General features: G+C 46.6%; 2 protein-coding genes across 3 annotated transcripts in view; one reads left to right on the top strand and one right to left on the bottom strand.

The window, feature by feature from the left end:
• The first annotated feature begins 215 nt into the window (after positions 1–215).
• On the top strand, positions 216–20,608 carry tecpr1b (tectonin beta-propeller repeat containing 1b). Its single transcript, XM_046304881.1, is given in 28 exon segments — positions 216–369; positions 982–1,061; positions 1,848–2,080; positions 2,213–2,398; positions 2,696–2,818; positions 3,047–3,169; positions 3,942–4,116; positions 4,437–4,540; positions 4,672–4,773; positions 8,628–8,754; positions 9,125–9,128; positions 9,131–9,600; positions 10,711–10,814; positions 10,943–11,098; positions 11,388–11,540; positions 11,895–12,052; positions 13,196–13,332; positions 13,932–14,025; positions 14,155–14,251; positions 14,382–14,461; positions 14,569–14,625; positions 15,972–16,146; positions 17,596–17,731; positions 18,424–18,516; positions 18,909–19,015; positions 19,101–19,226; positions 19,409–19,856; positions 19,916–20,608. Coding segments are annotated over 26 exon segments (3,915 nt in total). The 5' UTR covers positions 216–369; positions 982–1,061; positions 1,848–1,855; the 3' UTR covers positions 20,071–20,608.
• lmtk2 (lemur tyrosine kinase 2) overlaps positions 20,583–23,518 on the bottom strand; it is a 49,434-nt gene continuing 46,498 nt past the window's right edge. For both annotated transcript variants that reach the window (XM_046304875.1, XM_046304874.1), the window contains one exon: positions 20,583–23,466. In XM_046304875.1, the coding sequence (XP_046160831.1) occupies positions 23,438–23,466 (29 nt within the window). In that variant the 3' untranslated portion in view covers positions 20,583–23,437. The remainder of the gene's footprint in view (positions 23,467–23,518) is intronic.

The following is a 23,518-nucleotide window of genomic DNA, read 5'->3' on the forward strand; positions in this document are numbered from 1 at the left end:
GTATGATACATAATTATTGAGTCAACTAAAACCTAACTACTGTTTAATTATTTACACCTAACTTGTGCGGAATCAATAATTAAGATTCCGGTAGTAGGCGATATGTGCGCGTCTCTCCACTTCTCCGTCAAACAGCTGTAGCCGTCGGAAAAATATACAAGCCCACGCAGTTTGTCCAATCAAAAGACGAGATTCGGGACACCTGCAGAATGTCAGCCAATCCGAGTAACAGTTCCTCCATTTCCTGTTGTGGATTTGGATGAGACGTTATACCTTCAGAATGGGAATAAAAAGCGGATAGAGTAGAATAATTGGGTGGATGATTTGGCCCACTAAATGCAGCTAAACCTACAAACACGGGCAAAGAGAGTAAGTAGGGCATTTGAACCTCTATATTGCTGCTGTAACGGAATATTGGATGATGTGTTCGGGGACAGGACGAAAGTGGAGTCTATCAAGTCAGTGACACTTTGCCGGACAGGACTAGATGCATCGAAGTTATGTTTTGCTGTTTGTCATCACCTCAAACCACAGTCGGTTGCCCGAAATATTCCTTTTTCAATTTTCCTATTGATATTGAATTTCATTCCAGGCTGGGGCGCATCAACATGCATGGCAGGTGTCCGGTTTTAACGCACCTGGGTGTCTGATATCATGACGCGTCTTATCAGTGTCCATTGACAACCGTTGATCGGTTTTCGTTATTCAGGTGCAAGCCGCTCCTTACTCTGTTATTCCTCGGTGCCATAGGCTATGAAATCCACACAACCAGGCTACTCTAAATGTTTAAGCAGTCTGCCCACACCGTTGACAGCATATCATTGGGACCGATGACACATCCAATTTTCCCATTCCCAGTAAATATAGTGTTTAGTGTTCCCACACGGCCGTATCTCCACGTTGCAGCACGTGTTTACCGGAGATGAAGGCGACCACCTGTGGTAATTAACTGTGTAGTGTGCTCCAAACACTTGTGTGTAGGCCCAACGGAAGAAGGCTGCGATAAACGTGTTACAACTGAAAAATACTAGAGGCTTCAACTGTGATAAAACAAGTGTACAGTAAGTGTATATTTTGCATTTCTAAAAATGTATTTTTGATATGAAAGTAAATGGCTTTATGTTTCTAGAACCGTATCACAATTGAGAATCGATTCACATGGCTATTTCGGCTGCCAGAGCCAGTCTACCTCCTGATAATAAACAAGGTACTTGGACCTTAAGGAGTAACGTTAGGCTCGCCAACACTTAAGAGCACATTCGTGGGCTAGTAGGTAGGCTACTGGAATAAAAAACTGACTGTGTAGAAAACAAATCTGCTGACCGCTAAGCCAAAGATCTGTATAACTAACCCAAGAGACCAGACTGTCATTTCCAATGGGAGCAAATTAATCATAGTGGGCGGAGCAAACAAGGTGGTGGGCAGAGCCAAGCACGAGCTAGCGAGGTCCTATTGGCGTTTTCTAGCGTGTATTTGCATTTTTCTGTTAGGGAACGCCTACTATGTGAAGTGCAATAACTCTACAAAACTTAGTCCACTCTGTTCTTAACAGATTTTAGTTTTGTGTTCAGAACTGTATTCCGATCAAATGTTTAATCAATGAGAGTTAGCAGAATGCCCTCCATCTTCTCCCACTGCCTTGGCTTCCTCACATCACCACAACGCTATCCTCAATGCTTCAGATTTATACAACCGGTGAAATATCTGGCTCATTATTCTAACTGTGGCTAATCTAATCAGTCCATTAAGAGTCTAGACAACGCTCAGCACAGAGCAATGTTGTGTTACGGTAATGGCCGGGCCAGTGTGGTGAGAGGATTATAAACTGCCCCCGTGTTTATCATCAGGCCCCATCATGTCCAGCTCGCTCCTATGGGCAGTGGACGTATACGGGAAGGTGTACAGCCTATCCACCACCAGAGGGCGCTGGGAGCGTGACGAGGACACCCTCCTGGAGCTAAAGCGTGTTACCGCTGGACAGAGGTGCAGCTGGGGAATTGGCTGTGACCACCATGTTTATCTCAATATCGACCCTGGGGAGGTGCCAATTCGCTATCGTGAGGAGACCTATGAGAACCAGGTATTGTGATAATGCCATGTCACCTCTGCCAACATTTACTTATTTAAATGTGTGTGTGAGTGCCTGCATATGCACATGCTTGCTTAGTGTCTATGTTCAATTCTACCTTACAAACTGTTTGTTTGGTTTCAGAGGTGGAACCCAGTGGACGGCTTCACTGACGTGCTGCTGCCTACTGACCGTTGGGCCTGGAGTGACCTCACAGGGGGGACCGCCCAGCCACTGCACAGCTTCCTGTTGCCCTCAAACAGCTGGGAGTGGGAGGGGGACTGGTACGTGGACCAGGTCTGCGCTGGAGGAGACCCTGTTGAAACTGGGGTGAGAGACTGGAAGTTGGAATGCCAACAATTACACAACAAGTCTGGGGTAGCAGACTTTGAGGTGCTCAAATCTATGGAGTGCATCTCAAACGGTACCCTATTCCCCAGTGCACTACTTTTGACCAGAGCCCTATATGTCCTACTGAAATGTAGTGCACTCGAAAGCCATGGATTCATTAATACACACGGCTGTTGATTGAGTCGGGCCAACTGCTGACCTCTGAACTCTTTTACTTGTCAGCTTAATTGTGTGTGTTTTGTATGTGTGTGTGTGTGTGTGCATCTGTGTGTTTAGGGCTGGGAGTATGCAGTGGACTTTCCTGCTAACTTCTCCAGGGAGAAGAAATGGAACTCGTGTGTTTGTCGCAGGCGATGGATTAGAGACAGGATATACAAAGCCAGAGGCTCTTGGACCAAGGTACAGTATGTTGGCCCACAACATGACTTGATTTGGTCCTCTTCACCTATTTGTCTTGCCAACTCACATGTGACAATGACCATAGAATTTGGGAAGACAGCACAAACCGTTCTAGGACCAGGCTAGGACATCCCCACTGAAGGCTACATGCACTCCTGTAGGTATTAAAATACCTCCAGTAAATATACTCTCGTTTTAACAGTTCCTCTCCTGACTGAACCCCCTCAGATCCCCTTGGACCACCCAAAGCAGCCCCCTCTCCCCCTCAGTGACGTTAGCTGTGGAGGCTGGGAGATGAGCGACCAACCTGGGCGATATCACTTCCTGTGGGGTGTGTCCCAACAAGGACAGGTCAGTGTGGCTGATCCATCACAGGTTCTTCTGCTATGATGTTTCCTGTGCCTTAATACACCTGCATACAAACCGATTCTTCACACACATTAACAATACCTTTCAAATGGAATGTTGTTCACCTTCATGTTTTGTATGAACTCGCACACTCAGGCCTGCATATCTTAATGATGACACTATAACATAGTCTCAGTGTTGGCAACTTGGTGAGGTGTCAAATACAGCACACAATACCATTGTGCAGTTCAAACATTTGGCCACTAGAGGGCAGCATTACTCCATCCATTGTCAATGCATTGCTTAACTTGGTCTTAGACTGTTCTTCCTCTTTTACGTCCAGTCTTGATCTGCTATTCCAGGAATCTCAGCATACTATCCTCTATAGGGATAATATGTGAACAGATCTTCCATTTACACCACTATAAATATAATGGACTGAGGTCAACGTCACTTACATCAGTGAATGTGAGACTTTCAAAGCAGCGGTTTTCTAAGTTAGTCATATGAGATGCCTATATGCAAATGCTTTGCGTTCCTACCTTCACTAAATGTTGTTTCATCATCTCTTAATCATCAAATTATAGTGAGAATCTGCACACAGTAACTGAACTTAATTTGCATTTCAACCAGAATGTCTGAACTCTTGCCACCCTCAAGACTTGAGTGGTGATGTGGACAAAAACTCATGATAGTGTGATAACGACTAAGGCCCAGGGAAAGCTGAGTCCGGAACAGTTCAGACTAACCATGGCGGAGCTGCTTCCTCTCTCAGGTGTGGTTCAGGAGTGGCATCCTGCCACAGGTCCCCGAGGGCCAGTGCTGGGAGCAGGTGGAGGCCCCCAGGGAGGTGGCCCAGATCTCTGCCGGACCAGGGGACTTGCTCTGGGCTGTACTCTGGGACGGACAGCTACTGGTCCGTACAGGCATCTGCCTGGACAGCCCTACAGGTATGGGGTGATATTAGGTCCACACAACCGTCTTATAGTATACTGATGATGTATTTGGCTATGTGGAAGGGATCATGTAGACAACGACTTGTTGGATGTGAAGCCAGGTAAAATGTGTGCTCTTTTGGCATGTTTTAGGCTTTTGTCCTATACGGCAGGTTTCCTCTAAAACCATTGGTACTAGAGAGATTGGATAACTTTGCTTCACAAGCTTTTGACTTGGAGTTCCAGAGAAGCCTGTTAGGTCAACTTTATTTCTTTTTTGTCTTTTTTTATTTTACACAATGACAGTACAAATAGTTTCTCTACTACCCTATCAGGTTCCTCCTGGGTGGTGGTGGATTCTCCCCCAGTAAACGAGGGCGGAACCATCCATGTTGCTGTGGGGGTCAGCGTGGTGTGGGCCGTCACTAAGGACTACAAAGTGAGACAACATCCACCCCTTCCTGAACTTGTCTCCTAACCAGGAAGGACTCTGGGCCCCGTTGTAGTCTGTAGAGCAGTACTGTAGCCTACCCTACAGAGCAGATCTATAAAGTGTGTGTGTGTGTCCAGGTGTGGTTTCGGCGGGGGGTGAACTCTCATAACCCCTGTGGCTCAGGATGGATCAGCATCGGTGGGGAGATGATGATGGTGGATGTGGGACTCAATGACCAGGTGAGACGACACAGGGGATTTAAATGCACTAGATGACTAATAGTGAGCGCTGTGTTGACTCCACCGTTCCTCCATTTTGCCAGTCCCCCACATTGTCAAAAATATTTTGGAAGGTATAGAAATGTATTTATTAATGTTTACATTTGTTTTTGCCTCGTTATTCTATTAGACACCTTAATGCATACTTTAAAATATTATGCAGGCTTAACATAAATATATATATTTTTTAATTCCCTTAAAGTAAATTATCTTGAGGTTACTGTCCCCACTAAAACAAAATAATTAAATGAATGTCATTTTGTCCTTAACCTTTTTAATTGAAATACTGTAGAATTTCATGAATTCCCATGAGGCACTGTTCCTACTGGGGAGTACCGATATGACCGACCGGTGGCTTCAATGTCTCTCAATAGCCAATACATGGCATCAGCAATCCAGGGTTTATATAAATCATTGCACAACACACATCAGGACAACAACAAAAAATTGTAATATTTACATGGGTACATTTGTAATGATCAGTATCTTGTCCTATTTTCTAAGACTTGCTTGTTCTCCTCTCTTAATGGAGAGTGCTGGTTAGAACCTTAGATGTTTGGCGTGGGTCTCTCATCCTCTGTGACAACAGAGTTGTGATTACAGTGCCATTCTCTCATGTCTCTTTGATTAAGCATAATTAGATCCTGCTCACATACTATTCAAGTCCCCGTCTGCCCCTTCACCTCCTCCCCCTTCTTCCCTAGCTCAGGTCCTGGCGTTCCCAGCCTTCACCTCCTCCCCCTTCTTCCCTAGCTCAGGTCCTGGCGTTCCCAGCCTTCACCTCCTCCCCCTTCTTCCCTAGCTCAGGTCCTGGCGTTCCCAGCCTTGACCGATTCCCATTTCCCTGGTGGTGTATTTCTGTACAGGGCTGGAGTTGATGTCAGGGTGGAGGTTGAAGGGGCTGCTGGCTCTGTATCCCTCTGAATCTAAGAGAGGAGTTTCTAGTACAGCAAACTTGCCCCTCTGCCCTCCAGTCTCCTTTCTCCTGTCTCCACCTCTCCTCTCCCCGTCTCCACCTCTCCTAGGCTTGGGTGGTATCCAGCGTGTCATACCTTTGTAATCCAAAGGTTAGCAATGCTAATAAGTAAATGTAAAATCCCATAGAGAATGCTAACGAGCGTTTTTATAGTCTCTGACCTAAAGAACTTGCAGGACAGACATCCCAGCTCAAAGTTATACAAGTAACAAAAAAATGCTACTCAGTTTTCTGTACACTCAAAACAAAGATTAGAAAGCAAGGCTCTTGATCAAGCAACGCTTGATTTTGAAAGAAGCTAACTTACTACTAAATTAGAAAACCAAATGCACAACTGCAGAGCATTTAGCACAGTGGTCACCAACCGGTTGGTAACATTGGACAGGTTGACCTCCAAAGCGTTCCTAGTCAATCACCAAACTTCTCTGTAAAAAAAGGCCAACGATAAAGCCTTGCTTTCCTATTTTTCATTAGTTTTCATGCTGTTGGCGGGCGGTAGGTGCGCCTGATTCAGCAGCCCTAGTGCCAGGAAGGCAGTGTTCCCATTTGGAACCATTTTATGTGTCTGAAGGTGTAAACGCGGCAGGCCCAGAGGGCAAATAAAGTGCACCTGTTGACCCACCTCTAGCCAATCAGATGGCACATGACCGTGTCTGCACAGTTTCCTTTCTCCATGGACGGTGTAAAAGAAGCCTTCAAACGCTCAGCAATGTTGTTGTTGTCAGATTTTAAAACCATGACTAGCGAGAGAGTCAACGAATACAGCAAAGAACTGCTGTTTTTATGAGGAAGTTTAAGTTGTTCAGCACTTTTCTATAAGCCATAATGTGCTTTCTCCCTACTTCCACTCACACTACAACCAGCACTGCAGCTGTAATGAAGGAGTACAGCTAAGTGTTTCTATAAGCTTGCCTTGTTATTATTAGCGGCTTGTCTCTATTAATATCAATAAATATTTCACTTTCTCTGGTCAGGAGTAACACATTTGGTGCATGAAGCAGAAATAATGCAATGTGACTTTAGTTTCGCTATCAGCTGGAAGACTGTCCCCTTTTCTCAGCAGAGGGGGAGGGAGCGAGAGTGGAGGGACAGTGAGTCGGGTGAGAGGCAGCCTCACCGTTGCCTCTCACTTGACTGACTGTCAAATGCAGGCCATCAGTCTAGTAAATAAGTTGAGTAATAGAACAAATGTGATCTATTACCAGTGTGATCATATACATAACCTAACATTTTTAAGTTATTTATATTTAACTTGGCAAGTCAGTTAAGAACAAATTCTTATTTACAATGACAGCCAAGGAAGAGTGGGACAGATGTTTACCTTGTCAGCTCAGGGATTCGATCTAGCAACCTTTCGCTTATTTAGTCCAACACTCTTACCACTAGGCTACCTGCCACCCTAATTACAACATTGTCAGGACAATTCAAGCCAATAATCACTGATAATGTATTGGGCCTATAGCTTACTGAACAAACCTCTTTGCTACCGAACTGTTATAATTTGTTAATGTTGCAACGGCTTTCGTTAAGTTATGTTTTTTTTAAATAAGGTGGTCTTGACTCAAAGGTTGGTGACCACTGATTTGGCACAATTTAGATGGTTCACTTAATAGTTCTAAGATATCTTGCTGACAAACTGTCAGTTGGGAATTTCATACATACTGTAACTAGATCACCTGGTTTGTGCTCCACAGTACTGAATAACTCAGGTATTTACTTAAATAGCTACAAATATTCAAATGTATTGAGAAATTTTAAATAGTTATTGAATAATAACTATTGAAAAACCATACCGGAGTATATACAGTATACTGCCAAAGTCTAATTTCTCCTGTCTCTCGTTTGTCCCTTCCCCAATGACTCACCTGTCTCCCCTCTCCTACCCCCTTTCACTCCTGTCCCCCCCCCCCTCCTGTCTCTTAGTTCCTCCTCCTCCTCTCTGAAACAGGAGCCTCTCTCCGCTACTCTAACCAGCGGTCCCAACCCAGCCTTATATATCCTTGGCCTATATTCTAAGTGCCATATTGGACACAAGCTAATTTGAGTAGGGAAATCATATTTCAGTCCTGTCCCAGAGTTATGGATGCCACTTGTATTAGATGGCACTAGGGTTAAATGGCCTTTTAAAGTAGCACTTGACAGCAGGCATTTGGGTCAATCTAGATGTGTTTTTACTGTATCCATATTGTATTTTTACTGTATTGTGTTCAACTGTTCTCTGGCATATAACCAACTTGACGCTCAACCCCCTAGAGACTATTGATGTGTTGGTGCATCAATCTAATTAACACAATTAAAATAAAAGTCCCCATTAAAAATCTGTCAATTTATGCATGAAATATCTGCATGGGCTGCATCTCATTCCTGCTGTCGTCCTTCTGCATTTGCGGTGGAAAGTGGTAGAGCCACAGCTCTGTCAGACCAGGAGACATCCTGAAAATCTGTCTTCTCGCCAAAACCTCTGTAGCATCCAAACGGTTTGGCCTATAAACCATTATGACCACTCTATAGAAAGAGGAGACTCTCACGAACACGATGGGGTTCTTACAAGTGTCACGGGACTCAACGCTGATGTGACAACGTTTGTCTGTAGCGGCCAAACCGTTTGGGCTACAAACTACTATGATCCCACTGTAGAAAGGGGAGACTCAAGAGCATGGTGTCAGGGGACTCCTCGAAAGGTAACCCATACAAATGAATGTAAGGATGGAGGTAGTTTTGTGCCAACAAAAATAGACCTATAAGAATGAATAAGTAGTCCAGCCACAGTGGGGGGTGTGATGTTGAGGATAACACTTTGTTTATGAACAAGCCACTATAAATGTTTTATAATTTAAAGGTGTGGGGAGTTGGAGAGGACCGTGGTCTGTATTTCAGGAAGGGTGTCACCCCATCGGAGCCCAGTGGTAGGGGCTGGATACCTGTTTCTGCCCAATGGGGTCACAGCAAAAGATGGTCCAACCCAGGTCAGTTGCCTACGGAGTACACACACAGAATGCTCACTTTCCACTGTTTTTGCAGTGTATTAGATTTCATATATTTTGTATGCTGACATCTCAAAATAAATATCCATGTAAATGGTAATTAGCTTCAGCTAATTAAAAGCACCCACAGGCCGCCAGTTGGGGAACGCTGGTGTATATGTTCTTAAGACTACATCTATGCGTAACAATTACTGTACACGGAGATGCAGTTTTATTTTGATAGTTGTCTGTCATGTTACCAAATGATTTACTGAACTCTTTGGCTGTCACAAACATACTGTATGTGTGTCTTTGTGAGTGGCGCATTTATATTCATATGAGTGGTACCCCATCTTCCGTCTCTGTTGTCCAGTGCTGGCTGTGAGTTCGGGGGACAGGTGACCAATGCTTCCCATGGCTCTGTTCTGACCTGCGAGGACTCAGGGGACACTGAGCTCCTCCTCACCACCATCCCCCCAAGGCCACAGGACAGCCCCAAAGCCTTCATCCCCACCAGTGACAGCTTCATCTCCAGCCTGGTGGCTGACCGTGAGCCCCTGAGGACCCCCACACCCTCCCCCAAAAAGCCACCCCAGGGGAAGGACAGCGAGGCCACCCCAGCCCCGATGTGCAATGTGGACCTGGACGCAGCTCAGAGCCCCCAGGGAGAGGCATCTTCTCTTGGCAGGGCAGGGGATGTGGGACCCCCCACCTCAGTGGCCACCTACCCCCTGGGTCTGGAGCCCTCTCTGGGTTTGGGGGAGGAGGACGGGCCTGTATGGGCCTGGATCTCTGGCGGAGGCTGTGATGTGGACCATACAGCTCAGATGACCTGGCTCAGGCCTGCAGGTACGGAGGAACACTCACCAGCCTATCACAATTTCAGACCACTACCTAAAGTATGAAACGCACAGAGAATCTCACTGCTGATAGGTACTTATCACAGTGGGAGGCCATTCCTTCTCTTGCTAGAACCATAGTGGTACCTGCTGCATGCCGACCCGGTACCGACGAACCTACCAATTCTACTTGTAGAATCACAATGATCGTCAGTGGTCAACAACTTGACTTTGAGCCAATCAGAGAACACAAACCCTCATGTGGGGGAGCCATCAAAAAAACGTTCCCGGATGAGCCGCTAGCTGACGAGTGGAGGCTATTCAGCAGGATAAATGTCCCAAAAAAGTCAAACCTGCAATGTTTTGTAGGAGCTCGAGGTGAGACGCCATCGGTCGGCGCAATCTTAGCCTATGTTGTGCTAGCTAGCGAATATTCTAACACTAGCTAGCTAAACATTTGGCTATGGGCTGGCACTGGCAGTATGGGATTATGGAGAGTGAATTAAATTGTTTCTTCGTCATCTTGCTAGGTAGTGTCTGTGTGAACACTTAAAGAGATTGACTGGCGACACTGTTCAGGCAGGTAAACGTTTGACAATGGTACCGGTGTGTGCGCTCTGCCTAACTTTACTGAACTAATTAAATAGGCTAATTCTAGGACTTTTTCCTGGTGAAGTCACATGGTTAAGGAAATCCTTGTCCTGATATCTCTATCAAACTCTTAAATCACTTGTTTATCCTGTCTGTTATCTGTGTGCACCAGACCCATGCTCCACTGTGTTATTCTATCCTGTCTGTTATCTGTGTGCACCAGACCCATGCTCCACTGTGTTATTCTATCCTGTCTGTCATCTGTGTGCACCAGACCCATGCTCCACTGTGTTATTCTATCCTGTCTGTCATCTGTGTGCACCAGACCCATGCTCCACTGTGTTATTCTATCCTGTCTGTCATCTGTGTGCACCAGACCCATGCTCCACTGTGTTATTCTATCCTGTCTGTCATCTGTGTGCACCAGACCCATGCTCCACTGTGTTATTCTATCCTGTCTGTCATCTGTGTGCACCAGACCCATGCTCCACTGTGTTATTCTATCCTGTCTGTCATCTGTGTGCACCAGACCCATGCTCCACTGCCCTGTCCATCGGCCCTGTTGAACCAGAAGCCTTGACGGCTAGGAAGGCCGAGACCACCACCAGTAAGGAGCCAGTGGAGAGAAGCGCAGTAAGACTTAAACTATTAACGTTACTGCTAATTTTTTTTGTAGGAGTCATGATTTTGCTGAGGTGGTGCTAGAAGTAGGGACAGTGACTTTTTAAATGGAGTTGTCTAATGAACACTGTACGGGTCAGTCTGTGTGGGTGAGGAAGGGCAGCATGCGCTGGTGGAGGGACTGGAAGCCCTATCGCTGGGTGGATGTGGGCGTGGCCCTGGAGCAGTCCACCAACGTCAATGGCAAGAGGGATGCCATCTTCTTCATCTACTTCACCCAGTATGACGAGAAGAAGGTGAGGGAGACTCAATGACACTCACATTCCGTAGACATTCATCCATCCTTCCTCTCTTCATTGAAGTAATCACTGAATAGAAATGACTGGAGAGGTGAAAGCCATGTTGTGGAGCCAAGGCCTTTCTCAACTACAGTATCTAAAGAGTTGCCTACTACTCAGAATATACCGCTATGCTACTGTACTGCTTTGAATTGTTGAATCATTTTAATTTGTAGATTGGATGTCAGTGGTCAGAAAGTGGTCAGAAAGTATCTTCTCTCTCCCTCCGTTTCGCTATCTTTCTCAGTACCTCCATGTGTTTATAAGTGATGTGACGGTGCTGGTTCCTGTGCTCAAGGAAAACTCCCATCATGCCTTTGCGGTGTACACGTCAGATAGCACAAAACAAAGATGGCCGCTGATCCTGGCTGCACAGACTGAGAAGGACATGGCTGACTGGGTAGGTCTGGATGCCATTTTATTTTTTAAATCTTTTACATGACTTTGGATTTTTTTTTTTTTATCTAACACATTTTACAACAGCCTTCAAGGTAGCTTCCCAATTGAAGTAGCCTTGCCAGAGAAGAGATCAGGGCTGTGTCCTAAATGGCACTATGGGCCCTGGTCAGAAGTAATGCACTACATAGGGAATAGGGTGCCATGTGGGGCACAGCCACAGTACTTATCATAAGAGGGCATACCAGATACTTTACCTAAAACCACTTAGTAAATGTAGTCCAGTAATATTACTTTTATCCATCTGGACTGTACCATTGGCCATATCTCTGAAGGTGTCTTTGTCTTTCCTGTGCAGCTGTCCCTGTTGGCTGGGTGCTGCTGCGAGGCCAGAGGGATCAGAGGAACCCCCTCCCGACAGGCCCTGTGGTCAGTCACCTCCAAGGGGGACGTGATGGTCCACGAGCCCTCTCCCTGTCTGGAGGCCGCGGCACACACCTTGCCCTGTGACATGATGTGAGCTTTACCTCTACCGACATGCCGCGCACTGAGCTTTACCTCTACCGACATGCCGCGCACTGAGCTTTACCTCTACCGACATGCCGCGCACTGAGCTTTACCTCTACCGACATGCCGCGCACTGGGCTTTACCTCTACCGACATCTACCGACATGCCGCACTGGGCTTTACCTCTACCGACATGCCGCGCACTGGGCTTTACCTCTACCGACATGCCGCGCACTGGGCTTTACCTCTACCGACATGCCGCGCACTGGGCTTTACCTCTACCGACATGCCGCGCACTGGGCTTTACCTCTACCGACATGCCGCGCACTGGGCTTTACCTCTACCGACATGCCGCGCACTGGGCTTTACCTCTACCGACATGCCGCGCACTGGGCTTTACCTCTACCGACATGCCGCGCACTGGGCTTTACCTCTACCGACATGCCGCGCACTGGGCTTTACCTCTACCGACATGCCGCGCACTGGGCTTTACCTCTACCGACATGCCGCGCACTGGGCTTTACCTCTACCGACATGCCGCGCACTGGGCTTTACCGCATACCGACATGCCGCGCACTGGGCTTTACCTCTACCGACATGCCGCGCACTGATGTTTCTGTCTCCTCCTCACTCGGTTCTCTACTTTTTTCATCCTTGCTCTTTTCAACAATGACAGCCACTTACACACTGTAGCATGTTCCTTCACTGCTTTGAAGCCAACCAACCATGTACCTCTGTTCTTTTCTCTGTTCTTGCACCCATATAGCTAACACTTGGGATGTCCCCTGTTTGGCTAACATAACTCACCTGACGTAGATCTATTAGCTACTACTAACCAATTATCTTATCTCTGGTAATCTTAAGCATAGTGCTAAGTTCTAACTTCTGTCCTATTGCTAACAGTTGGTGCTAGTGTCTGTCTTTTGCTGTATGCTAACCACAGGTGGGTGGTGGCACCGTAATTAAGGATGACGGCCTCATACTAATGGCTGGAACATAATAAGTGGAATGTTATCAAGCACATGGTTTCCATGTGTCTGACACCACCCCCTTCCCATTATTATTATTATGAACCATCCTCTTGTCAGCCTGCTGTGACGCTAACGCTGTCTGGGCGCTAACCGCTAGCTGTACTGTCTGGTCCTGGTACAGGTTTTGGCTGCAGGTCCCGGGCCACCTGCGCTGTGTAGAGTCTAACAGTCTGGGTGTGGTGTGGGGGATCGGGTATGACGGCACCGCCTGGGTCTACTCTGGTTCGGGCAGCGCTGCTGAGGAAGAGCCCCCTCAGGGTAATAAATGAGAGAGCCCCCTCAGGGTAATAATGTGTTCATTAGGCACCAAACGGACTACCCAGACTTGTCCAATAAGAAACACTTATTTTCAATTTACTTTGGGAAAAAAAACATTTTCCCTTAATGAACATGCCTGTGATGGTTTTCAATCATTACTTCCATGTAGCTTAAGTCATTGATTGACCTTAAAGATGAAATGTAGCCAACACTGAGTGCGGTTCTTGAGGACTCAAGTTGTTCACCCCTGCCTTAGACCGGGCCTTTGCTAGTCCACCCTGTAAGCTTCTTTCATATTCACACTTTAAACTTCTTTACCTTTGACCTACAGTAGGTTGACGGTAACAAAGATTACGACAAGTGTGGAAGCTTGTAGAAAATAAACCGTTCTGGGATATTAGAGTCCTCTTGTTTTAACCTTTGTCATCTTCAACCTGCTTCTACAGTTATAGCTAATGTGTATTAAAATAGAACAAACTGCAGAGATAAAAAACAATTCAAAGTACTGTATTAGAGAACTAGATAGTCAATTATTACTGATGAATAACTTATAACATCAGACTTATTATAGCAGAGTTGTGCCTTTCCTGTGTTTGTAGGAGACAGGCGTATCCTGCACACACAGACAGATGGAAGGACTGTGTACATCTATGAGAACCAGCGATGGAACCCCGTGACTGGATACACAGACAAGTACAACTATCTGTCTCACGTGACTGTTGGCTGGGTTGTAATAATATGTCCTAGAGTCTAGGACCTAGACACTTCCGACTGCTCCTGTGTGTGTGTGTGTGTGTGATATACACTTTGCCACCCTTGCAGGCTTCTCCCCACAGACCGGTTCCCGTGGAGTGATGACAACGGCTTTACAGAGTGCACCAAGTCCACCACCCACCCTCCCTCGCCTCAGTGGAGCTGGGTAGGTCGTCCTAGTCCCTCAAACCTATTATTACAGCTAACACACAGCCCAATGTTGTATTTAATGTAACTGTATGTTGAGTTAATGTTGTACTCTCCCGCTCCATCTCAACATGCCTCTGCTTTGCCAGGTGACAGAGTGGGCCGTGGACTTGGCTTTCTCAGGAGGGACAGACAAAGAGGGGTGGCAGTATGCAGCAGACTTCCCTGTGTAAGATTCATATGTCCATTCATATTTCATCAACCTTATATAATGGCCAACACTTATCTTAGAAAAAGTAGTGTGTTGATTGACTGTTCTGTGTCTCTGTCATGTAGGACGTTTCATGGCAACAAGAGCCTGAAGGACTTTGTCAGGCGTCGGCGCTGGGTCAGGTATAGTCTGCGCTGGGTCAGGTATAGTCTGCGCTGGGTCAGGTATAGTCTGCGCTGGGTCAGGTATAGTCTGCGCTGGGTCAGGTATAGTCTGCGCTGGGTCAGGTATAGTCTGCGCTGGGTCAGGTATAGTCTGCGCTGGGTCAGGTATAGTCTGCGCTGGGTCAGGTATAGTCTGCGCTGGGTCAGGTATAGTCTGCGCTGGGTCAGGTATAGTCTGCGCTGGGTCAGGTATAGTCTGCGCTGGGTCAGGTATAGTCTGCGCTGGGTCAGGTATAGTCTGCGCTGGGTCAGGTATAGTCTGCGCTGGGTCAGGTATAGTCTGCGCTGGGTCAGGTATAGTCTGCGCTGGGTCAGGTATAGTCTGCGCTGGGTCAGGTATAGTCTGCGCTGGGTCAGGTATAGTCTGCGCTGGGTCAGGTATAGTCTGCGCTGGGTCAGGTATAGTCTGCGCTGGGTCAGGTATAGTCTGCGCTGGGTCAGGTATAGTCTGCGCTGGGTCAGGTATAGTCTGCGCTGGGTCAGGTATAGTCTGCGCTGGGTCAGGTATAGTCTGCGGTGGGGGTCAGGTAGTCTGCGCTGGGTCAGGTATAGTCTGCGCTGGGTCAGGTATAGTCTGCGCTGGGTCAGGTATAGTCTGCGCTGGGTCAGGTATAGTCTGCGCTGGGTCAGGTATAGTCTGCGCTGGGTCAGGTATAGTCTGCGCTGGGTCAGGTATAGTCTGCGCTGGGTCAGGTATAGTCTGCGCTGGGTCAGGTATAGTCTGGCTGGGTCAGGTATAGTCTGCGCTGGGTCAGGTATAGTCTGCGCTGGGTCAGGTATAGTCTGCGCTGGGTCAGGTATAGTCTGCGCTGGGTCAGGTATAGTCTGCGCTGGGTCAGGTATAGTCTGCGCTGGGTCAGGTATAGTCTGCGCTGGGTCAGGTATAGTCTGCGCTGGGTCAGGTATAGTCTGCGCTGGGTCAGGTATAGTCTGCGCTGGGTCAGGTATAGTCTGCGCTGGGTCAGGTATAGTCTGCGCTGGGTCAGGTATAGTCTGCGCTGGGTCAGGTATAGTCTGCGCTGGGTCAGGTATAGTCTGCGCTGGGTCAGGGGTCAGGTATAGTCTGCGCTGTCAGGTATAGCTGGGTCAGGTAGTCTGCGCTGGGTCAGGTATAGTCTGCGCTGGGTCAGGTATAGTCTGCGCTGGGTCAGGTATAGTCTGCGCTGGGTCAGGTATAGTCTGCGCTGGGTCAGGTATAGTCTGCGCTGGGTCAGGTATAGTCTGCGCTGGGTCAGGTATAGTCTCGCTCACTCAAACATTTCATTAGGAAGAGGATGATGATTATGTTTCTCATTTCCACACAGGAAGTGTAAAATCACCCTGACTGCCCCATGGCAGGAAGTCCCGCCCATCCCCCTAAGTGACATCACAGTGTTGCCGTGCCTGGCTCAGAGCAGTATGGAGCAGGTCTCAGTCTGGGGCCTCAGTGACAAGGGGGACGTCCTGTGTCGCCTGGGGGTCACCCCCCAAAACCCTGCGGTGAGGAACACCCCCGAACTTACAACCTGGGACTTTAACTAAAGACACTCATTACTACATCACAGAATAACATCCTCTTTGCTTGAACAAATATGTTCACTGTTATTCTTCTATATAACAGAATTCAGCACCCTCTTCAGTCTTTTTTTACAATGCATTCTGACCAAACCTCAGCATCCAGCTTTCTCACGTTCCCAATTGAATACGTTACGAGTCTAGGACGTACACTACATGCTTGTCAAACATCTCATTCCAAAATCATGGGCATTAATATGCAGTTGGTCCCCACCCCCACCCTTTGCTGCTATAACAGCCTCTACTCTTCTGGGAAGGCTTTCCACTAGATGATGGAATATTGCTGCATGGACTTGCTTCCATTCAGCCACAGGAGCATTAGTGAGGTCGGGTGTCAGGCCTGGCTCGCAATCTGCATTTCAATTCATCCCAAAGGTGTTCGATCGTGTTGTGCTCTGTACAGGCCATTCAAGTTCTTCCACACCAATTTTTACAAACTATTTCTGTATGGACCTTGCTTTGTGCACTGGGGCATTGACATGCTGAAACAAGAAAAGGCCTTCCACAAAATTGGAAGCACAGAATCGTCTAGAATGTAATTGTATTCTGTAGCATTAAGATTTCCAATCACTGGAGCAAAGGGACCTAGCCTGACCCATGAAAAACATCCCCAGACTATGCCTTTGTGCAGGCAATGTTCTCCTGGCTTCTGCCAAACCCAGATTCGTCCATCGGATTGCCAGATGGTGAAGCATGATTTATCACTCCAGAGAACGTGTTTCCACTGCTCCAGAGTCTAATGGTGGCGAACTTTACAACACTCCAGCTGCCGCTTGGCAGTGCGCATGGTGATCTTAGGCTTGTGTGTGGCTGCTCGGCCATGGAAACCCATTCCATGACGCTCCAGACTAACAGTTCTTGTGCTGATGTTGCTTCCAGAGGCAGTTTGGATCTCGGTAGGGAATGTTGCAACCGAGGACAGACCATTTTTACATGTTATCACTCAAAGTCCCGTTCTGTGAGCTTGTGTGGCCTACCACTTCGCGGCTGAGCCGTTGTTGCTCCTGGACTTTTCCACTTCACAATAACAGCACTTAAAGTTGACTAGGGCAGCTCTAGCAGGGCAGAAATTGTATTAATTGACTTGTTGGAAAGGTGGCATCCTATAACAGTGCCACATTGAAAGCCACTGAGCTCTTCAGTATGGGCCATTGTACTGTCTTTGTCTATGGAGATTGCATGGCTGTGTACTCAATTTTATACACAGGTCAGCAACCGTTGTGGCTTAAATAGCTGAACGCACTAATTCAAATGCATGTCCATGTACTTTTGACAACTTTTTGTTGCTAATACTAAAAACAAACATATTTAATGTTCTATTACGTTCTGTGGTGCTGTCCTGTTGATTATTCATGCTATCTCTGACCATCCCAGGGTTCCTCGTGGCTCCACGTGGGTACTGACCAGCCCTTCAAGTCCATCTCCATCGGGGGAGGTCACCAGGTGTGGGCCATTGCCAGGGACAGAGCTGTGTTCTACAGGGGCTCAGTGTCTGCCAGAAACCCTGCAGGTGAGACCCAAATGCTGGGGAGGTCCTTCTGAGATGCTGGATAGATACGGATGGCTTACAGTGCTCTGACTGAAATAGACAACTACAAACATTTCTTTTTGAAGGCACATAATGGCCTGTTTCTTAGACACAGATCACTGTAAGGCTAGTACTGGACTTAAAAGCATACCACTCATTATACTCCATTCCAGGCGGTGTCAGAGGAAGGCCATAAAAATAGCCAAAGACTCCAGCCACCCCAGTCATAAACTGTTCTTTCTGCTACCGCATGGCAAGTGGTAGTGGAGCTCTAGGTCCAAAAGGCTTCTTAACAGCTTCTACCCCCAAGCCATAAGACTGCTGAACAGCTAACCAAATGCCCCCCTTTTTCATACTGCTGCTACTCGCTGTTTATTATTTATGCATAGTCACTTTACACCTACCTACATGTATATATTACCTCCACTAACCTGTACCCCTGCACATTGCCTCGGTACGGGTAACCCCGTATATAGCTTTGGTTTTTTTGTTGGTTAAGGGGTTGTAAGTCAGATCTACACTTGTTGTATTTGGTGCATGTGACAAATTAGATTTTCAATTGAAAGTATATTTCAGTCCAGGACTAGGTTTAATGTTTCCCATTTCCTGGCCCGTACTGAACCTAATTGTAGTTAGTCAACTAGTTTTAGTTGTTCTTTGTCATTGTCCTGCAGGAGAGTGTTGGTACCACATCCCTTCCCCACCCAAACAGAGCCTCAGACAGCTGTCTGTAGGGAGAACCTCTGTCTACGCTGTGGATGAAAACAGTGAGTAGTCACAACCTGTGGGTCAGCTCTTTCAATGCTTGCTTTGCAGGACAGCTGCTCTCTGGTAAGTCAATGATGGACAAATGTTGATTTAATTGACAGGGACAGTGCACATTAATCAACATTAGTCCACATCAATGTAAATGTGCCTGGATAAGGAAACTGTATATTTCCATCTGCATTTTCTGCTGTAATCCCTAGATGGATGAAACAACAAGCAGGATCAATGTTTCCTAACTAATGGAATATTTAGGAAACTCTCTCCTGACCACTGTTCTCCGTGTGTGTGTGTGTGTGTGTGTGTGTGTGTGTGTGTGTGTGTGTGTGTGTGTGTGTGTGTGTGTGTGTGTGTGTGTGTGTGTGTGTGTGTGTGTGTGTGTGTGTGTGTGTAGGTAACCTGTGGTACAGACAGGGCCTGACTCCCAGCTACCCCCAGGGCTCAGCCTGGGAGCTCGTCTCCAACAACGTGACCAAAGTCTCAGTAGGACCTCTAGATCAGGTCAGTACGCTTTTTGTGTATGCTAATTTTAGTGGTAAGTAAACTTATTTTCTACTTCAATACCTGGTCCTGTGGTGTTGTCTAGGTGTGGGTGATAGCAGACTGGGTCCCAGGCTGCCCGAGTGAGCTGTCTGTTCCTGGAGCTGTCTGTCACAGGCTGGGGGTGGGACCTATGCAGCCCAAGGGCCAGTCCTGGGACTACGGCATCGGGGTGAGTCTTTACCAACTTGGTGTTGATTTTGATGTCTGCTCCAAAGACATCCGTTTCCCAAATGGCACCGTATTCCCTAAATAAATTAGAACTTTTTATCAGGCCTATGGGCCAGACATTGTGCAGTATCTGAAATACCTCTGTTAAGATGGTAAGTTAATGTGAGGAACGCTGTCTTTCAGGGAGGATGGCAGCACATCAGTGTGAGAGGGAACTCCACAGAGGCTCTACGTGCCACCCCGGCCCTTACTGGATCCACCCCCCGTAGCCCACTCCCTGCCAGGCCAGTCCTTACTGACACCACCCCCCGTAGCCCACTCCCTGCCAGGCCAGTCCTTACTGACACCATCCCCCGTAGCCCACTCCCTGCCAGGCCAGTCCTTACTGACACCACCCCCCGTAGCCCACTCCCTGCCAGGCCAGTCCTTACTGACACCATCCCCCCTGTAGCCCACTTCCTGCCAGGCCAGTCCTTACTGACACCACTCCCTGTAGCCCACTTCCTGCCAGGCCAGTCCTTACTGACACCACCCCCTGTAGGCCAGTCCTTACTGACACCACCCCCTGTAGCCCACTTCCTGCCAGGCCAGTCCTTACTGACACCACCCCCTGTAGCCCACTTCCTGCCAGGCCAGTCCTTACTGACACCACCCCCCCAGTCCTTAGCCCACTTCCCACCCCCGTGCCAGGCCAGTCCTTACTGACACCACCCCCTGTAGGCCAGTCCTTACTGACACCACCCCCTGTAGCCCACTCCCTGCCAGGCCAGTCCTTACTGACACCACCCCCTGTAGCCCACTTCCTGCCAGAATACCTTTGTCACAGGAGAACGGGAACTCTGTAGGTCTGTAGGGTCTCTACTAACCCGCCCCTCCATCTCTACCCACAGCCCTGTGTGCCTGATTCCATTTCCAATACAACCCAGCACAAACATGGTCATGTTGGTCTAAATGTAAAGAGCATGAATTGGTTGGATATTTAAATCACTTAGTGCTGGGCTAAAAACATGTTGGCCACCTTTGACCCAGCACTGGAAGTATTAGTGCTTCTGTCAGTTTATCCATTCCACAGTCTGAACTTTAGTGGCAGGTGCTAGGAGAAGTGGTTAGGGTGAGAAATGGAACCTAGCCTGTGTTCCATACCAACACACGCCACTCCCTTCATCCTCCGTGTAGTCTTGCTTTGTATGATTTTGTTTTTGCTTTCTCATTTGCCTAGTTGACACACACCTTGTATGTATGCTTTGGAATTTGTTTACTGTCATCTTGGTTTGGCCTGCATGATGTTTGCAATGTAGTGGTTGAAGTAGCTTTTTCTTCAGAATTAAAAATATCAACTATAGTCATAGCTCTGGGCTTCCATGACAAGGATTATTTAATTAATTAATTAAAAACAATACAGACCTGAATAGCATCTATTTGCTGTGTTATGTATTAACATCCAGAATGTTATGAATAGGACCAGGAGTTCTTGCTCACGTCACATGATCTGCAGCAGCTCCAGGCTCTAGTTATGATGTGTCCCTGGTGGATTACTTCAGTATTCCATACAGATACTGAGGCCGGGATTCAAACAGCACTGTGCCTACATTGCATTACACTTATGACAATTTCCTGGATGTTAGGTGATGTCAGCTACCTTTATAAGTGCAGCGTAATGTCTGCACACGTTTGAATTCCTGTGGCCTTGACTGTTGAAGCTGTGAATATTCTCTTACAAGGACCGACAACTGAAATAAATTCCTAAACAGCTCTGCAACCTTGGTGTTCTTTGTATGGGCCTGGAGTTTCACTATACCTGTACAAACATTACATTTTATGTAAAGATCTAACATTTTGTTCTACCAAGATTGGCTAGTTGAGCACAATGTGTTACTCAACTATCAGACAAGCTATAGAAGTAAATGTGCATTTATTTCCATATTCAACATTTCATTCAAATACACTAAGCATGATCATCAATATGAAGTAAAAATATTACAATTTGTAAAATTTACAGTTATGGACAGAATGGATTTTCCTGTTTGTCTTAAGCTGCTTCACAATAGGATTTTTGATGTAGTTTTAGGAAGTGTCTGGCGCTAATAGTGGAATAATATTACGTACCTGCCGGAGTGGCAGCTTGTCAAAATGGGAAAGCTGTTCTGACGATGTGTTTACATTTCTACACTTCAAAAACAAGCACTGAAGTGTACCATCTACATTTTGAAATATCTTTTTAAAGCTGGTGGACCAAAACTTGCAAACTGAAATTGAGCAACCAGAATGAGTGATTTCCACTAGATGGTAGTCAGAACAGCTTTCCCATTCAGACAGGAACTCCACAGCAATCAAAACGCTAGCAGTGTAGTCACCGTTACATATCAATCCACTGTTACAGCAGATATGGACATTTACTGAAATTACAATTCAATCTTGTGTAGCACCTTTAATTTAACCGTTGTCACTTACTGTGATATGTTACTCTTTAAATGACAACCTCATAACTAGGACTTGATTACATCATTCCCCATGTACAGACAAAATTAAACATTTATATACATCAGTACAGTTCATTAAGTTAGCCTTCTCAAATGTGCAAGATTAAGCAAATGTATATACTGTAGAATAAAACAGGATTTCCTTAAATAAAATAGTTGAACTGAAAGAACACAGGCTGCTGGTAGTAAAGAGGTTAACCTTGTCTAGAACACTGGAGGTGAGGAAAAGGTTTATGTATCTGAAGACTTAATTCAGGGGAAACCTTGACAGGTCACTAAACCAAAAACTATACAACGTTTCATCTGTGTAGAACCCATTGAGTCTGGAAGAAGGGTTTGACCTACAGGAACAGAACTCACCTTGCTGATCCAGCTAAATAATTGTTTATATACATCATACCGGAGACAGTCCGTTGAGTGGCGCCATGGCAACAATCCTTAAGGTAATCTTTACCTTGGCTGTGTCACATGCAGTAGTTAGTGAGAATAACCCGTGTAGAATTGGTTTGACATAGTAAACCAAACAGAACAGGCATGTCTGTCTTGATGTAAGATCCCTGTACAGTACCAGAGAAATGATCTGCATCCCAAATAGCACCCTATTCCCTTTAGGGTGCCGTTTGGGACAGTCACACATCCCTACTGGCTGCTCCTATTAAACTCAGACCCTCAAAAGGTACTCATTGCACATTTGTTTCACAAAACATTGACAATTCAAACCAGCTTTTTACTCCTGTGTCTCCTAATGCAAACTCAGTCACTAGGCTTGTGTCAGGACAAAATGTATTACCTTCTTAATCATGTGATTCCTGGAGTGAGGATATTTTTGTATACAGCGTAATCAGTATGAAATAGGCACTACGATAAGACCCATTGATTGGTGAAGAAACTGGACAAACCTTGAAGTCCCATACTGTTAATTCAAACTGACAATGTTCCCTTATCCAATTCTTCTACTGATGGTGTTTAACTGAATGAACTAATGCTGTCAGACCTCCTGTTCCATAACACTAACATTAAGGTTCTCACTAGAACACTGACTGTTCCTATAGCAACCAAGCAGGGGCTCATGGACGGTGAATGAGTCAATCACCAAAACTTGGTTCCTTAAATTCCTAATATACCTCTTCCAGTCTTGATCACTTGATGAGTAGACCTGACAAATACGTTTCCAAAAGGCAACTCCTGTAATAATCGTACAATGTGCTAATGAGCAGTGTTACGCCCAAGGGCCTTGCTGTTTTAGTTCGCCTGATCCAAAGAGCTCATTATTCCTATTTGATTGCAGACACAGGGGCTGTGGTTCAATCAGTGCTTCAAAATAAAAGTATTTTTGGGGTGAAACAGAATCCCCTCAGGAGAGGAGGACATTAACCAAACACTTGGAATGCGCTCGACAAGTCTCAAAGCAAACAAAGTTAGGTCAGTTTTGTCTGTTCTTCCTGCTGCATTGCACTGATAGAGGGGGGGGAAGAGAACAAGGCCAAGAGGCTTTTGGTGGAAGGAAGGGGATTTTGTTGAGGGCGTTGTTGGCTGTTGGAGCCTCTGGCTCAGTCTGTTTCAAGTTCTCTTCATGGCCACCTCTTGGGGCGGGGGTGTAGTTCTGCCTGAGAAGAGAAGCATCCACGGCCTTCATAACACCGTGTCATCATCCGTCCGTCTTTAGCCTGCATGTTGAGCTCTCCTACATTCACCTGACGTTGTGGGGGAAACTGTCCCTTCCACATGCACCTTAGTCTTTATCTCCTTCTTCACTGCTTCCTGAGAGAGGGGGGCATAAATACAGAGTTAGAGAGGGTAGATCATAGAGATC

The sequence above is a fragment of the Oncorhynchus gorbuscha genome, linkage group LG16 (genome assembly GCF_021184085.1).
Source record: "Oncorhynchus gorbuscha isolate QuinsamMale2020 ecotype Even-year linkage group LG16, OgorEven_v1.0, whole genome shotgun sequence".
NCBI lineage: Eukaryota > Metazoa > Chordata > Actinopteri > Salmoniformes > Salmonidae > Oncorhynchus > Oncorhynchus gorbuscha.